Raw genomic sequence first — 18,308 nt, forward strand, 5'->3', positions numbered from 1 at the left:
CAGAAAAGGGTCAAATATACCCCTGTACTATTGAAAATAGTTCAAATATACCCCTAGTTATACTTTCGGGATAAATATACCCCTCCCGTTATACTTTTGACACATATTTACCCTTATAACTAACAGAGGGACACATGGACGACTAGGATTAAAAGAAATAATCCAATTTAAACCATACCCAATTATAAGGTGATCCGCCCTGCCCAAATTAATTTCCCCGATCCAATTAATATTATCCGACCCAATTTAAACTTCAAAGATAAAAAAATCAGAGGACCTGTAAATATAATCCATTTTGCAAACAAAATTAGTAGTTTTTTGGTTTACTCCATCTCTTTCACTGGATCTATATAATAATTAACAGACACTAGGGAGAGTACAAAATTATGGATGAGCTGACGCCAAGGCCAGCAAATTCAAGTTCTCTTACTCTTCTTACCTTCTTGGAAAGAGCCGCTACTATCTATGTCGATTGCTCTTCCATTGTCATAGATAATATTTTATTTAGTGACAAGGTAGAGACTGCACTGTCATGGAAAGTTTTTAGAAATGTTTTCAGTTGGAGATGATAAACATTTTGATCCTTATAAATTAAAGCAAGAAGCACAAATAAAATTCTTTAGGTTTTTTATGGTTGAATTTTAAAATTGGGTCGGATGATATTAATTGGGTTGTGTAAAATTGATTCGGGTGGGGCGGATTACCTTACAATTGGGTATGGTTTAAATTGGATGGTTTCTTTTAATCCTAGCTGTCCATGTGTCCCTCCGTTAGTTATAAGGGCAAATATGTGCCAAAAGTATAACATGAGAGGTATATTTAGCCCGAAAGTATAACTAGGGGTATATTTGAACTATTTTCAATAGTACAGGGGTATATTTGACCATACTTTTAAGTATTGTGTTTTATGTTTTGCTTGTGATATATATATATATATATTATTTTTTCCAAATTGCAAATATAACTTTGTTATGTTTCTAATTATTGACATAACCGATTAACCGAATCGAAAAAACTCAAACCAAAAAGAGAAAACCAAACCAAACCAAATTTATTTGGTTCGGATTGAGTTACACTTCTTCAAAACCAAAAACCAAAAACCCAAACCGAATAGTATAAAACCAAACCAAAAAACCGAATGCACAGCCCTACTTTTGAGTATTAACTCAACAAAAATATTAATATGAGAATTATTGCATGTTTTGGGAGTAGTATTGAGCACCGATTTAAGTACAAGTATAGATAACTCAAACCCCATATAACCTGCGCCGCCAGCGTAGATAGTTGTATCATCACGAGTCTCATGGTGATGGTTGTCGGTTAGAGAAACTCCCCAAGAAAGTAAAGTACAATTTTAGAAATTGATATGCATTACCTTTTTCAGATGTAAAACTTTACTTGTTATATTACATTGCATGTTTTACTTTCAATCAAGTTATTTTCAGTATTCTTCCGGTTCAGATACTGTTTCATTCAACTTTATTACATACCGTACATTCCATGTACTGATGTTTTTCGATGCTACATCATTTATGATGCAGATACATGCACTCCATTGAGATCACTACCACGTCAGCCTTTGGTGATACCTCCTTACTTTCGGAGGACTCCATTCGTTATGCTTATCAGTAATTATAATAGTCAGATAGTACTTTTGAGGTAGCCGTAGATTTTGTCCCGACACCTACCCGCAGTCTAGTAGAGGCTTCATGAACAAAGTTAGAGAGTCAGTTCAGTATTTTTCTTTCAAATGTTTCAAACAAATTCATTATCTATATTCAGTATTTTCTGACAGTACATGAGAATTAACTAAATGTTTTTGAATGCTCCTCATTAAAGTTTTCATATGTATGTATGTAGTCTTCCGCTAAGTAGTCAACCAAGTCAAGGATTTGCTTGGGATCAACAATGATTTTCAAGTGTCGGTCACACCTAAGGGATAGACTCGGGCGTGACAACCAAGGGCAAACCTTTTTTCGTTTTATCAAACATGTTAGTTTTACTTAAATTTATCTACTTTATCAAATTTTACACCGCTAATTTCAACAACAATTCATATGAATTCAATCTATCACAACAATCACATTCTAATTCATAACAAAAATAATGACAAAACAATCTACCAAAATGAGAATTTTTTTAAGACTTTAACGAACCCATCAATTTAATATAAAAAAAATAACCATGGAAATTCGAAATAAACATACATTATACTCTCAAGATCATCACTATAAATGTTTAGAGCTATTTAATCAATGAAAATAATTCACAATTTACTACAATCATATAATGTTATAATCATGAAAATTTGCAACTTTTAATTAAATTCACAACAATTATTTCAAAATAGACAAGATAAGAAAGTTGGAAAATAAGCATGGAAGGGTGAAAATATAATAAGGGAGTAGTATTTTCGTAAAATAAAAATAAAAATACCATTTTAAATACTCATTTTCTAACTAAAAATATAAAAATAAACTAAACGCCACAATAAATTAAAAACTTAAGAAATATAAAGGAAGTAAAAAGGTGAAAGACCAATAAAAAAGACAAGGAGTAACAAATTACAAAATTATAAAATCCTCTTAATTGGTAAGAATCACAAATTGATAATTTTATTCGATGGAATTAAAGTTTGTGTTTGATCAGAAAATGAAAGAGAAATTGAAGTTGAAATGAGACTTGGATTCCTCTTCTTATCTTCTTCTTCGTCAGTGGTTGGATCCTCCATTTCTCGGTCCATCGTACGGCCTGCACCCTCGCTCCTGCTCCATCGTCCCTTTCACTTCATCCCAAATCGTACAACCACTAACAGCAACCGATTCCAATTTTCACCAAGTACAACTCTCACTGCATCAGCTTCTTCCATGGCTTCCACTTTCAAGCCCGAACAAGCTAGGGTTCCTCCTGCTCTCCAATTGCCCTCTCCTCCCATCACTAAGGTATCCCTTTCCTTGTGTCTACATATTCCATTTATTTGAGTTAGAAGTTACAGGTCAAGTTGAGTTGTGGACCAGTGTAGAAATAAATAGTCAAAAACTATGATACTTATAGTGGAACTCAAACTAGTTCGGAATTGAGGCTAACTTGATCTGAATTTTTCTTTGAATTATGTTTAATCCGTTTTTGATTTGTGAACTTGATGTTGAATGAGCAGTTTAAGATTGGGCTATGTCAATTATCGGTGACGGCAGATAAGGAAAGGAATATTGTTCATGCGCGAGCAGCAATTGAGGAGGCTGCTGAGAAGGGGGCCAAGCTTGTTGTTTTGCCTGTGAGTTTAGTTATAAATTGTTCATCTAATGCAGCTGTTTCTTTTCCTATGCATAGAGCTCTAGTTATACTCGGTCTGATTGCTAGTATTGAACCCGTTTGACGATAATCTTTTGTGTGCACACATAGAGTTCAGTCTTATTGAGCAACTTAAGAGGTCTCAATCTTTTGTTCCGTTCAGTTATAAAATCAAATATTTCAATCAGCTAATAGTGAGATATTCAATGTAGCTGTGAAATATCTGTGCATCCAACCCAAAAATTTTAAGATAATGGGTAGAGTAGGCAGTGTAATTTTCTTAAACACTTTATACCAGGGGCGGAGCCAGCCCTCTGTTAGGGGGTTCATCCGAACCCCCTTCGGCGGAAAATATTACTATTTATATATGGTTAAAATTATTTTTTATGTATATATAGTAGATGTCGAACCCTCTTCGATTAGTTCGTGTGTCTAGTTCTTTAGATTTTGAACCCCCTTATTAAAAATCCTAGCTCCGCCACTGCTTTATACAACCAACACGTGACATTGTGTATACTAGGTGATTTATTCCTATTTGTTTAACACTTGGGGGACATAGTTACCCAATACGTGTGTTGGTGGGAGGTAGCAGATACCGCTAAAATTAGTCGAGGTGCGCACAAGCTGGAACGGACACCACGATTATAAAGATAACATGGGACATTGTGTATATTTTTACAACAACAACAACAACAACATACCCAGTGAAATCCCACTAGGTGGGGTCTGGGGAGGGTAAAGTGTACGCAGACCTTACCACTACCTCGTGGAGGTAGAGAGGCTGTTTCCGGAAGACCCTCAGCTCAAGTGTAACAAAGCCAAGTAAAGGAAGAGAATTATATAAAGCATAACATCCAATAAGAAAAATAGTGCATAATCAACAAAGGGGGCAATACATCAAGAAAATAATGCGAGAAGTGAAACGCAGTAAACAACATAAGGCAATAGGGATCACATACAAGAACTACAAGTGTACGGCTAAGACTCCTACAAACGCTAACAACCCATACCCTCGCCAGGAAAGACAGCACGCTAACCCTACTAGCCTTCAACCTTAATACGTGACCTCCACTCCTTCCTATCTAGAGTCATGTCCTCGGTAATGTGTAGCTGGGCCAAGTCCTGTCTAATCACCTCTCCCCAATACTTCTTGGGCCTACCTCTACCCCTCCGCGTACCCTCTACTACCAGCCCCTCGCACCTCCTCACTGGGGCGTCCGCGCCCCGTCTCTTCACATGTCCAAACCATCTCAGTCTCGCTTCCCTCAGCTTGTCCACCACAGAGGCCACTCCCACCTTCTCCCGGATAACCTCATTCCTAATCTTATCGCTCCTAGTGTGCCCACACATCCATCTCAACATCCTCATCTCCGCAACATGCATTTTCTGAACATGTGAGTTCTTGACTGGCCAACACTCCGCTCCATACAACAAGGACGGTCTAACTACCACTCTGTAGAACTTACCTTTAAGTTTAGGCGGGATTTTCTTATCACACAAGACTCCAGAGGCAAGCCTCCATTTCATCCAAGCAGCCCCAATGCGATGTGTGACATCATCGTCGATGTCACCACTTTCTTGGATTACAGACCCAAGATACTTAAAACTTTCTTTCTTAGGAATGATCTGTGTGGCAAGTCTCACATCCACATCTGCCTCATCCAATGCATCACTGAATTTGCACCCCAAATATTCTGTTTTGGTCCTACTCAACCTGAACCCTTTGGACTCCAGCGTTTGTCTCCACACCTCCAACCTCGCATTAACTCTGTCCCGCGTCTCATCAATCAGTACTATGTCATCCGCAAATAACATACACCATGGGACATTCTCCTGAATGGACCGCGTCAACTCATCCATCACCAAAGCAAATAGAAAAGGGCTAAGGACTGATCCCTGGTGCAACCCCATCTCAACTGGGAAATGTTCCGAGTCTCCTCCAACCGTTCTAACCCGAGTCTTGGCTCCACCGTACATGTCCTTTATCGCCCTAATATAAATCATCGGGACACCTTTAGCCTCCAAGCACCTCCAGAGGACATTCCTCGGCACCTTGTCATAGGCCTTTTCAAGGTCAATAAACACCATATGAAGGTCTCTCTTCCTTTCTCTATATTTTTCTACCAGTCTTCGCATCAGATGGATGGCTTCGGTAGTCGATCGTCCCGGCATGAATCCAAACTGATTCTCAGAGATGGACACCCCTCTTCTCACCCTCATCTCCACCACTCTCTCCCAAATCTTCATAGTATGGCTTAGCAATTTGATACCCCTATAGTTGTTACAGTTTTGGATATCACCCTTGTTTTTATACAACGGAACCATTGTACTCCATCTCCATTCATCAGGCATCTTTGCTGTCTTAAGAATAACATTAAACAACCCGGTTAACCACTCTATGCTTGCCTTGTCCGTGCTCTTCCAAAACTCCACCGGGATCTCATCGGGACCGGTCGCTTTTCCCCTGCTCATCCTACTAATAGCCCGTATAACCTCCTCGATCCTAAAGCACCTACAGTACCCAAAATCTCGAAGTCTTTCAGAGTGCGCCAAATCACCCAACACCTTCGGTAGTCGATCGTCCCGGCATGAATCCAAACTGATTCTCAGAGATGGACACCCCTCTTCTCACCCTCATCTCCACCACTCTCTCCCAAATCTTCATAGTATGGCTTAGCAATTTGATACCCCTATAGTTGTTACAGTTTTGGATATCACCCTTGTTTTTATACAACGGAACCATTGTACTCCATCTCCATTCATCAGGCATCTTTGCTGTCTTAAATGAGTTCCAGATATTATTGCCCCTTCAATCTTAAATTAGCCTCCCTATTAGCTGCAAAAGCCTATGAAACCTGCACTTCTTTCATGTCTAAATATATTTGTAATCTTTATACCTTTTTGTTGTTGTTGTTGTTGTATAATTTATACCTTTTTGCTCCCTTGGTGTCTGGAACTTGCAAAGTAGGGTTGGAAGTGAGGGGTTTTACCATCCGATCAATTTCCTCTTGTCTGACTTAAACTTATAGATTAAGGATATGAGACTAGATAGTGAGGCAACAAAGACTTGTTCTGTTATTTTAATTTTACAACCTGAAACAGATCTTTCCGCAATAGCTTTCGCTATTACCTGCCATTGAAATTTACAGCAGTTGACTTTAGCTTACTATTGGGCTTTGTTTTTCGCTAGGAAATATGGAATAGTCCATATTCAAATGATAGCTTCCCAATTTATGCTGAAGACATTGATGCTGGTCCTGATGCATCTCCGTCAACTGCCATGCTCTCTGAAGCAGCTCGACTTCTGAAGATTACAATAGTGGGAGGCTCTATACCTGAACGCAGTGGGGACAAGCTGTATAATACTTGCTGCGTCTTTGATGCTGATGGAAAGTTGAAAGCTAAGCACAGAAAGGTAATCATACACCTCTCTTGTTGTGGTGAGGGCAGGTAGCTAAGCCACTAAGTTCTAGAAGAAGCTAAGAAAGTGATGGTAGTATGCTTGATCAGTTATGTAAACTATAAACTTCAATAGGACAAGGTTATCACTTCTCACAGTGTTCAATAGTTTTTGGATTCAGAGATTGAATGATGTTACAGACTGTAGTCAGACAGACATTCATTTCTTGATGTGCAGATTTGTGAGTTGCTTACTTGTTCCAGCTTCTCATAATTTGCCTTTAAAACTACTGCTAACTTACACTTGACAGATATGAGGGGTCTGTTCCTTGTATTCTTTTTTGCTTTTCTGGGTTGGCAATAGCATCTTGATAATGTCATTTTACACTTAGTGTGCTGCCAATGGTCCGAATTGAGCAGATGATTGTCAGGTTTAAATTAACGAACTTTGAGACGAAAATATAAGAGAACAAACTAAGATTGTTCAAGTATTGCTTATTTTCTGCACTTGAGGATTGTCAATAGATCTTATTTTTATTTATCTTTTAAAATCAAATCTCCTTCAGATTTTGTGACTGATAGTTTAATGGCGGTATTATTAAAAAGTCTGGGAACTTATAATATAGACACTATAGATTTTGGGAGCCAACTTATAAACTGTCTGGGGTCGTCCATTTGTAAGCCGTGTTGATGTTAATGAAGTATTTCTGCAACTGTTCACACAGAGTTGCAGGATTGCTGTGAAATAGTGGAAATAAAATGTCGGTCTTTTGCCTTGCATGATGGCATCATTGGCATGTGTGCATTAGCTAACTAAGTTCAGACACCAAGGAAAAGGAACATATCTAGTAGTTTGTGGGAAAATCAAGAAAATGGATACTCTGCAAAATATCTGACAGTTTGATGTCTTTGCAGATACATCTTTTTGACATTGATATTCCTGGTAAAATAACCTTTAAGGAATCACAGACGCTTACTGCAGGAGAGACTCCAACTGTTGTGGATACAGGTATTCTCTGCTTCTTACTTCCCAAACATACATTGATAATAAATGAACCAAGTTACTGCTAAGGAAGTGTCAAAAAGACTGCTCTGAAAGTTCTTCCAGTTAATATAGTTACTTTAACTGAATGCTTGTGTTCCATATTTTGCTAGATTTGAGTTCATGGGATTTTGCTTCATTGAATAGCTTGAATATCTTCCTTTTCTTTTTTCTACGTTAATTGATATATCCATCCTGTGCTTTTGAGAAATGATCATAACTATATTTCTGCAGAGGTTGGCCGAATTGGTATAGGGATCTGCTATGACATTCGCTTTCAGGAATTGGCCATGCTATATGCAGCAAGAGGTGTATATTTTCCCTTATTTGATTTCTGCAAATGATTGACATTTCCAATCATGGTGGAGTTATATATTGCTGACTGCAGTTTATATATATATGTCAACCTCTTTTAACCTAATAGTTGATGTCAACATAATGTGTTGTGTAATATTTACACCGTAATGCTAATGAGCAATGGCTTTGCTTTATTAGCTAGAAAGATTCTGTATGTTTATGACCAATTTCTACCATTGCATCCTTTCTGAAGTGTATGCATGTGGTCTAGCAGAACGTGTAGATAATTTGATGATACAACTTTTTTAAAAATAAATAAATAAATAAATTGGGGGTAGGGAAATGGGAAATGGGGAGGGGATTACAATGTGGGGAATCGAACCCTCACCAACAAGGTGGGAGTTTAGGTAGCCAACCAACTGAGCTACTAAGATTCCCCATTTGATGATACAACTCATGTTTCATAATGAAATATGGTCCAGTGTTTTTTAAAAAGGTTCAGCGTTGTGCATACTTTTGAGAAATACAAGCAGAAGCTTCCAAATCGTTTGCCGAAGGGTGAAGTAGAGACTTAAACTAAAACAGTTCGTACATCATCAGGAATTTAGAACCAACTCACAAGACCTCAGTATTAACTTCTTAAAAATGAGAAGTATTCACAATACTCTTCAATGCAACTGCTAAAAAAGAAAAAGAAAAATGTTACTCTTGAATGTCAATTAGGTCAAGAAGGCAAAGGTTTTGACAATTTTGGCAATATCCTAGGTCTAACTCTCATGCACCAAGTGATAGATTAAATACATGCCATACCTTTGTTCAGTGCAGTATGGTGAATTTTAGGTGTAAAAAGAGGAAAATCACCTATTTCCAGCTAACTGCCGAAGGTCTTGGTTTTGCATAGTTTTACAGCCTCAATACGCCATATCCCACATATGATGGGAAAAAAAGACGTAGTGCATAATTAGTGTATCAAGGTGAAGATGATCTGGATTGGAGAAGGCGAGAAGCATTTACGTCAGAGTTAGACAACTTATAGTGTAGCGTAAACCAAAAGTCCAATAGAGAAGAAAATGAACTGAACCAATCAATTTCCCCAATTTAATTATGTCATCAGTAGAATGTAAATTCTGGGAAGCCCATTGTAGATGAAGGTTTGCCTAGCCTTAGTATTAACATGACAAACCTTGCCAACAATTTTGTTTGGCAGTTTGGCGTGGCCTTTATCCAAGAAGAATCTTTGAACCATGGTAATCGCACCACCTACTGTGATTTCTAAGATTCTACACTCAACTAAGGATCAACTTTCCATAATTGAAGTTAGAAACAAGAGAGGAAGTTTAGAAAGAAAGAATTCAATTTCAACACACAATATTTTACAAGAATATGAAAGTGGTGCCCCTCTTTGACTGAGGCCCTTTTTTTAACCTTCATTACATTGCTTGAGTTTAATTGGACTGACACTTGAACTTGTAAAACATGTGAACTGAAAAGCTCATCCGGAACAAGACACTAAAAATCAAAAGACACTGCTAAGTGATCACTAAAGATCACTTTCTTCAACCTAGTGACCACTAAGAATCATTAAGGAGCACTCATTTTAACATTGTGGCCACTAGGGCCCACCTACTTTGTGCGTAGTGAGAAATTTCAGCGAATATATTGAAGGACTTGTAAAAGTATATATATTCTCAGTCAATAACTTATTCGCTTTAGGGCTATGATAAGATTCCCTATATTATTTTTGCAACTGCAATTATGGACTGTACTTGAACAATGCACTTCTTGTAGATTGCTTTCTTGTGTACCGGCTTCATCTATCCACCATTCTTCACAATAAATTACTTTGAACAACACCTCATTCCTTTCTCTTCTTTTCTTTGATCTTGTGAAGCAAGTATTTTTTCTTTTAGCTGGTGATTCTTGCTGTGAGACCTGTGTGAGCAGGAGAGCTTATCATTCTATTGGTCAAATTTTCTGGTGACTTTTCTTGTGGGACCTGTGTGATCAGGAGTCTGTTATCATTCCACTGGCAGGAATTTGTAGATGGCAGATCAGGTTCTTGTGCAAGTTGAACAATCGGTTTTGAAGCCCAACTTTCATTTAGGGCTTCTTTGATCCATTTTTTACATTTTTTTTTTGAGAATTAGTACTGTTGTATTCTTCAAGGAGTGCTGTGTCACCTCCAAAAATTACAAGGTAGTAAGGTTAAACTTTTAAGCTTTATAGAGCACCTAAGAAATCTACCTGCTCATCTACTTCCTCTATACAGTTTCCTTACACCAAGAGAAACAAGACACTAAACAGTAAACAGTTCCATTTCACATCATGAATGGACTTGATCTTGTCTTCAAAACACCTGTCATTCCTTTCCTTCTACACTGTCCACCATATACTTGAAGGTATTATCCTTCACCATTTTTTCTGACTCTTACCCCCTCTACTTATCTAACAACTCAGCAAATCTGCAGTATGCTGTATGCTAGGCATTGTCCATTCAGTCTTTACTAGACTAAGGAACATGTTCCACAGTTGTGTAATGAACTTGCAATGCAAAAAAATATGGTTGTTTCTCTTCCCTGTTCCATCGCACAAAAATATACTCTCCCCTTCTTTGTAGTACCTCATGTGTAAGACCATCTCCAACCCACCCCTATTTTGCTCTCCATTCTCTATATTTGGAGAGTAAAATAGAGAATAGGCACTCCAACCCTCTTTATTTTAGCCTCTATCTTTCATTTTTAGAGAAGTGAATAGTAGTTCTCGAAATTTGGAGAACTACTATTCACACTCTCTATTTTACTTTTTCATTATTTTATTATTGTTTCTATTATTTTGTAATGAACATATTATTTTACATATAATTCCATTAATTAAATATCTAATATTCATGTTTTTCTTTAAATGCAATATAATATTTTAAAAAATATATTATTTAATATATACTATTTTCATCCCGAATTAATAATATATTTTTTTTAATTTTCTGTCACTAATATAATTTGAAAATCTCCGGTTTGAACAATTTTTAGCTAGACATAAAAAAGTAAGGACAAAAATGCTCATTTTTAACTCCGTAATGCATTAATAGAGCATTTATGAGAGCAACGTAATAATCTTGAAAGTTGAGTATTTATGTAATGTTTATGTAATGTAATTTCATTAATGATTTCACTTTTATTTGAATTGTCCATTAATTTGTATATTATATAATATTTGCTTTGCAATTTATGTTATTTAAAAAATTTTAGAATTAAAAATATAATTTTTTATATTTAAATAAAGAATTTGAATAAATATTATATCACATGAAAATTATATAAAATGATTATTTGGAAAAAAAGAAGAAATGATATATATTATGAAATAAGAAAATAAGAATGAAATAGAAATAATAATATAATGTTGAGGAGAGAGAAGAAGATTTTTTTTGAGAGAGAAATAGAGAATTGGATTGGAGTTGATTGTCTGAAAAAATAAAGAACTTTATATTTAGAGTGTAAAATAGAGTATTGAGTTGGAGATGCCCTAAGGCATGCTCTCTTCGCCACTAACCAGGTGAAACATTTAACCTTGGTGGAAGCCATGTTCTTCCAGATGTTTGGCATTCTCCTTGCATCACACTGTTATCCTTGTACATTTTATTCACATAGATAAGGCCATCCCTTGAATGTCTCCATCTCAGTGTATCAGATTGTATAGTAGTGCCAGGAAAATCCTCCACTTCGTGTAAAAGAGTTGTCACCCTATCTATCTCCCGGTCACTTAAATGTCTTCTAAAACCTAGATTCCACCCTTGATTTGACCGGCTCTCAAAAATGGTTGCTTCACGATGACTACTAAGTATCATAAGATCCGGGTAAGCTTCCTGCAAAGGGGCTTGCCCAATCCAATCTTCCTTCCAGAACAAGCTATTGGTACCATCTCCACCCCTGATACTGGAATTGCCTTGTAGTTTTGGCCATAGTGATCTGATTGTCCTCCCATCCCATAAGTACAGTTCACCCTCATTGGAACACCATGGGCTAGATTGTCCCAACTTGTGGGATACGACCTCCTTCCATAAAGTAGATTCTTTTGCACTAAATCTCCATCACCATTACATCATTAGACTGTTATTCTGGATTCTCAAGTTTCTGATACCAAGACCCCCTTAACCTTTGCTATGTTGCATCACCTCCCATTTGACCAGATAATATCCCCCCCCAACCCCCACTTTCCTTGTTGCCTTTCCATAGGAAGTCTCTACTCTGTTTGTGTAGCCTCTTGATCACAATTGCAGGTATAGAAAACAGAGACATCACATAGGTAGGGAGAGAGTTCAATACTGAGTTGATTAGTGTGACCACCTTTCCTCCTAGTGAAAGGTATTGTGCCACTGCTTTCTACTGAGCCAACCCCTTCTCAGCTTTCGTCAGAATGTTGTTCTGAATCTCCACATCCTTGTGTCTCCTGCCTAAAGGCATCCCTAGGTACACTATGGGCATATAACCCATGCCACACCCAAGTATGCTACCAAAAGTCTGAATGTTAGACACTTCTTTGACAGGATAAATGCTGCTCTTCCTCCAGTTCACCCTTAAACCAGATACAACTTCAAACACTACTAGCAAGACTCTAATGAAAACTTGTTCCACTTTAGGTTCACGGATTAAAACAGTATCATCTGCATATAACAAATGGCAGATCTCCAAATCTCCTCTCTCACCTCCTCCTATGTTGAAGTCCCTCAGTTATTTTGTTGTGCTCTCCTCATCATACTATTGAGACCTTCCATGGCTAAAATGAATAGGGAAGGGGATAGAGGGTCCCCTATACTGAGTCCCCTATCAGAGTGAAAAAGCCCAATAGGATAAATGGAGAACCTAACAGCTTTGATGCAGAAGCTTATCCATTTCAACCATTTGTCCCCAAATCCCATCTGTTTAGAGTGTTTAGAAGGTAGCCTAATTAACATGATCATAGGCTTCTTCAGTGTCCAATTTATAGATCATTCCAGCCACTTCCCCTCTAGATCTGGTATCCATGCATTCACTTGCAATTAAGGCTGCATCCGTAATTTGTCTCCCTTTCACAAAAGCCATTTGATGTTTGTTTACCAGTCTGTGTATTACTCTCTTCATTCTTTCTGCTAAAACTTTGGCATATATCTTGTACACCCCAGAGATCACGCTAATAGGCCTAAAGTCTCTCGACTCTACTGTTCCTTCCTTTTTTGGGATAAGGGCCACAAAATTGGCATTAAAGATCTTTTTAAACACATGGTGTTCATGGAAATAGTGCAATATTCCCATGATGTCCTCCTTAACCAGAGCCCAAAATGTCTGAAAAAAGTTCATTGTGAAGCCATCTGGGCCTGGATCCTTGTCAATTGCACAAAGGCTTAATGCTCTCCCACACTTCTTCCTCCTCAAAACTCCTCTGTAACCACTCATGATCTTCTGTGGATATCACTCTTAATCCTTGGAGGTTAAGATCAGGTCTCCATGGATAATTTGATGTGGAATGATTCCAGCTTGCTAAAGGACACAGCCAAATTACTTTTGGCCTGCACTTGTTCTCTTGGGAGATAAGCCTTTGTGTTTAGAAATATTCTTCACCATCTTTCAAGACTAAGGCTCTTGTATATTTAAATATACTGGAATGAGCCATGCCATAAATAAAACTAATTGGCTTTTGTAACCAAAAAGTATTATAATTCTTTATTTCCCTGGCATGTCTGTAATGATGAATCCAATACCTTTTTTGGATGAAGCCGAAATAATTCTTTAACCATGGACTGAGTTTGTCAATCAAACTCGAAATTTGGACAAAATCAGTTGCTATAAGTCACAAATTATGATATGAGCTTAGCCATGCAATTAAATTACCCTTTGGACCTCAAATGCACAAATGAGGGGTAATGTCCTTGATTTTTCTCTGGAAATGCAATCTATGTTGTGAATTCCATCAGTTCCAAACCACCTGGAAATCTAACTGAAATTTGTGGACAAGTCTAAAATTATCATACAAACCTGTTGGAACCTTCAAATCATGAATCCTGGCTCGTTTATTCAAATATTTGACTGTGATCAACTCTTACTATTCATTCATTTTTATAGCCATGATGTTAGGGCAAGCTTGCGTGCTCCTCAACTAGCTCTGCGTGATACTTGGCACCTCCCGCTAGCAACTGGTGCTAGGTAACTCTATCTACCAAGGTTAGGATAGATGAGAAGAAATCACCTAGTATTTTTGTCTATGTTGGGTTTCGAACATGAGACTTCATGGTTCTCAACCCACTTCATTGACCACTAGGGCGTCAACTCTTATTCTTTGAAGTGGGAAACAAACTTGAAAGAACTATGATACAATGATTTTAAAATGTGTCATCATAATCTGATGCAACTTTCAAAGTTGTTGGAATACATTGACGTCCCCTTGAACTTGCCTGTAAATTTTATTTGGACACTCAAACTACGATCTGTTTCAATTGAACACATGTTAAAGTATTCCTATTAGACACTTCATGCTCAAAATTTTGAAAAGTTCCCGCACGTATTAATTTGGACACTCAAACTACGATATGTTTCAATTGAGCACTTGAACACATGTTAAAGTATTCCTATTAGACACTTCATGCTCAAAATTTTGAAAAGTTCCCGCACGTATTAATTTGGACACTCAAACTACGATATGTTTCAATTGAGCACTTGAACACATGTTAAAGTATTCCTATTAGACACTTCATGCTCAAAATTTTGAAAAGTTCCCGCACGTATTAATTTGGACACTCAAACTACGATATGTTTCAATTGAGCACTTGAACACATGTTAAAGTATTCCTATTAGACACTTCATGCTCAAAATTTTGAAAAATTCCTGCACATATTCTTAAGCGCTCATTATGTAGATTAGTTAATCACTTTAAATGTCACCTCCTTTAGTTATCTGCATTAGCCTTATTAGGCCGTAAACCGTCAAGCATGTTTCAATTGATGTTGATGTGTATAACTAAAGGATGTGGCATAATTTATGTGGTTAACTTAACTACCTAATAGACTCTTGAGACACGTGCAAACATATTTTCAAAATTTGAACCAAATGTGTCAATAGGATCACTTTATCATGTGTTCAGATGTTCAATTTGAATGGATCATAGTTTGAGTGCCAAAGAGGTTGTTGGTGTATTAAACCTTCAAACTTTATTTTAGTTTAAGATATATCATGCATCTAATGTGCACTTGGTGAACATAATTTATGTGGTTAACTTAACTACCTAATATAGACATTTGAGAACTCGCGCAAAAATATTTTCAAAATTTGAACCAAATGTGTCAAAAGGAACACTTTACCATATTTCCAGATGCTCGATTGGAACATATCGTAGTTTGAGTGCCTAAATGAAACTTGCTTGCAAGTTTAAGGGGTTGTCGATGTATTAAACCTTGACAAAGCTACTTGCACACTTATGTGGAATTCTTAGCATACCTCGTTAATTGTTTCCGTCCTTTTTTCATTGAGATTATTAGCATACCTCGTTAATTGTTCAGTCCTTTTTTCATTGAGACACTAACTTGTGCTAACTCAGCACTCTGTCTAATAATAGTGGTTGTTTGTCAATAGTTCCTCCACTATCATTATCTTTGTCAGCGAAGTCTGAACCTTTTTAAAATTGTGATTACCAGGGGCTCATCTGATCTGCTATCCTGGGGCGTTCAACATGACTACTGGACCACTGCACTGGGAGTTACTGCAAAGGGCAAGGTCTATGCATGTCTTTTTTTGGGTGAAGTTGTTTAATTGTTCAACATCTAGGTCATTCGACTGAGTAGACAATTCATGGTTGCATCACTATATTAAATTTTGTTTATTTAAAATCATATCTATGTATTATCATTTACAAGTACAACTCCAATATCGCCACATGTGACATCACTAATCTGTACCTTTTTCTCATCTGCAGGGCAGTTGATAATCAGGTATAACGGAATGCATGTATAATCACTTTCCTTTGGACCATAAAAGGTTTAAAAGTGAAGGACCTGAGATGCCTCTCACCTTTTTGGTGCAACACCATTTTATTCTGATACCTTGAACTATTTTTGCCTTGTAAGCATTGTTTTCCAAATAAACCGAGACAGTGAAACCTAACCATATCAGCATGAAGTGTCGGAGGGAAGGATGGAGAAAGATGAACAAAAACAGATGTTTGTCCAGGGTTTGTAGATTTCCTGTCATTCTGTGACTTGGATCGTCTCTTAACTTTTGTTTTGGAAATGGGTTTTAAAACAAATAAAATGGGAGGAATTAAGTATAAAGAATAGGGAAAGGATACTACAGTCTACAGCATAGGTATAATCGATGAGTTAACTGGAAGCTAAGTCTAATTGTAATTACAATACCTACCAGTACCATTCATAAGAAACAAAATGGTCTTGTTTATGAGTGTCATGCATGGAAACTTTTAGAAAATGCATGAATTTTCTTTTGTATATTTTTCATATGTTTTGTGGTAAAAAAAAAGAATGTATATGTTTCAGCTATATGTTGCAACATGTGCACCTGCTCGAGACGCTGGTGGTGGATATGTGGCTTGGGGGCATTCCACACTAATTGGACCAGTAAGTGAGCATGTTTTATGCCCTTATGATGTGAAAATATACAAAAAGTAAATCATCTGATTTGGGAAGGAACAGTCTTCTCCATTTACAAAGAGAAGGGGTGCCATTAGTTGTAACGACAACTCTGATTAATTGTGTGTATATATGGCAGTTTGGAGAAGTGCTGGCTACAACTGAACATGACGAGGCAATTATCATCTCGGAGATTGACTATTCACAAATTGATCTGAGGAGGTGACCCTACTATGTGTTTCCTTTTTACATTCTTTGTAGTAGAAACTATTAGGAGACCTCTTCACTAACATATGAATCATTTGACATCTAGGACAAACCTTCCATTAGAGAAGCAAAGACGAGGTGATCTTTACCAGTTGGTAGATGTACAGAGGTCGAGTTCTCAGTAAGGCTAGTTTTATGAAATAAGGAGTCTAATGTTAGTACAGTGGTGGAGTTCCCAGAACTGAAGATCCATTCAACAGAAACTGGGATCAGATGTAGAAAATAAGAGGATTGTCCATTCTTCGATAGTGGTTGATGTTCAGCATTCTATTCAATCATCCTTAATTTAATCTCCTAGTTTGGGTTTGCAAATAACAACATAACCTTGTGCAGAAGGTGGATTTAATGCCTAAACGAGAATGGCATCTAGTAATCTGTTGCAACTGTTCATGTATTATCTATTACACTGGTGATTGTTCTGATATCAACATCAATCTCCCTAAAAAGAGCCACAGGGTGAGTCATTTTATAAACAGGAAGTTAAGATGAAAAGGAAACTTGTTCCTGAACTTGGAACAGTTAATAATCTCCAGGAGACATGTGTATTCAGGAGATGTAACAATGTTATTGTTCTTTAGACATTAGTGACCCTACATGCTGGAACATTTCATCTTGCTAGAAACTTCAACTTTGATCAAATGAAGTGTCATTTATTTAGGGATATGAGGTCTTCTCCAAGTGGATTAGTTCTAAAAATATCCATGAAAAACCTATCATTTTCAACATTAGTTTCAAATTGTGAAGCAAGATCCTTTTTTAAGTGAGGGTAGACATCACATACTTGTACACACACATCTCCTTTAGGCATCTCATATACTGATTGCACTCTCCATCAAGATGTTTTTTTTTGGTTTTCTCCTTTCACTTTTGGCCTGTAGGCCGATGTTAACTATGAGTCCTAACTGAAATACAAAAAAATAAATGTTGATTCATTTGTACTTAATATATTGGAAATCTTTAATTAAAATAAAAGTAGTCCATTTGTTTTGGGGGGGATTTTGATGGGAGGGCAGGTGATGGATGATAGAGAAAAAGAAGGGGTGTAAGACTGTAAAAGTGCACGTGAAGCAAAGAGTAGAAATAGAGACAAAAGAAGAAGAAGAAGGAGGGGAGATTAGTGGTGTAAGCTTTTGTCTAGAAAAGAGTTGATTGGTTCCATATTTGGACCATCATTTCTTCCACCTTGGGATCTGTACCACGTCTCTTTCCAATATTAGTAGAGTCTTGCTTTAGCTTTTTCCCTTTTCTCTTTTTCTTTTCTCCCTATCTCCCTCATTATTTGTCCACATTAGTTGTTCTTAATTACTTTATCCATTTTGACAAACAGAAGGACAATTTTTTTTACCTATTATACTCACAATTAATTACTTTGAAAAATGTATAACTTTTTTAAAAATTTA

General features: G+C 36.9%; 1 protein-coding gene across 1 annotated transcript; it reads left to right on the forward strand.

The window, feature by feature from the left end:
* The first annotated feature begins 2,571 nt into the window (after nt 1–2,571).
* On the forward strand, nt 2,572–17,569 carry LOC102578791 (omega-amidase, chloroplastic-like). The gene is made up of 10 exons (XM_006351555.2): nt 2,572–2,942; nt 3,158–3,274; nt 6,482–6,706; nt 7,606–7,699; nt 7,967–8,041; nt 15,694–15,772; nt 15,972–15,987; nt 16,549–16,629; nt 16,781–16,863; nt 16,955–17,569. The coding sequence occupies exons 1-10, from the start codon at nt 2,676–2,678 to the stop codon at nt 17,031–17,033; spliced, it is 1,116 nt and encodes a 371-aa protein (XP_006351617.1). The 5' UTR covers nt 2,572–2,675; the 3' UTR covers nt 17,034–17,569.
* Nucleotides 17,570–18,308: the final 739 nt, after the last annotated feature.

Source organism: Solanum tuberosum, unplaced genomic scaffold, assembly GCF_000226075.1.
Source record: "Solanum tuberosum cultivar DM 1-3 516 R44 unplaced genomic scaffold, SolTub_3.0 scf00135, whole genome shotgun sequence".
NCBI classification, from domain to species: domain Eukaryota; kingdom Viridiplantae; phylum Streptophyta; class Magnoliopsida; order Solanales; family Solanaceae; genus Solanum; species Solanum tuberosum.

Bases quoted from the DNA above. Each gene is read 5' to 3' on its own strand.
- LOC102578791 (XM_006351555.2), top strand. From the start codon at position 2,676: ATGAGACTTGGATTCCTCTTCTTATCTTCTTCTTCGTCAGTGGTTGGA. The intron at 2,943-3,157 runs GTATCCCTTTCC...TTGAATGAGCAG, and splicing joins CCTCTCCTCCCATCACTAAG to TTTAAGATTGGGCTATGTCA. The intron at 16,864-16,954 runs GTGACCCTACTA...TTTGACATCTAG, and splicing joins TCACAAATTGATCTGAGGAG to GACAAACCTTCCATTAGAGA.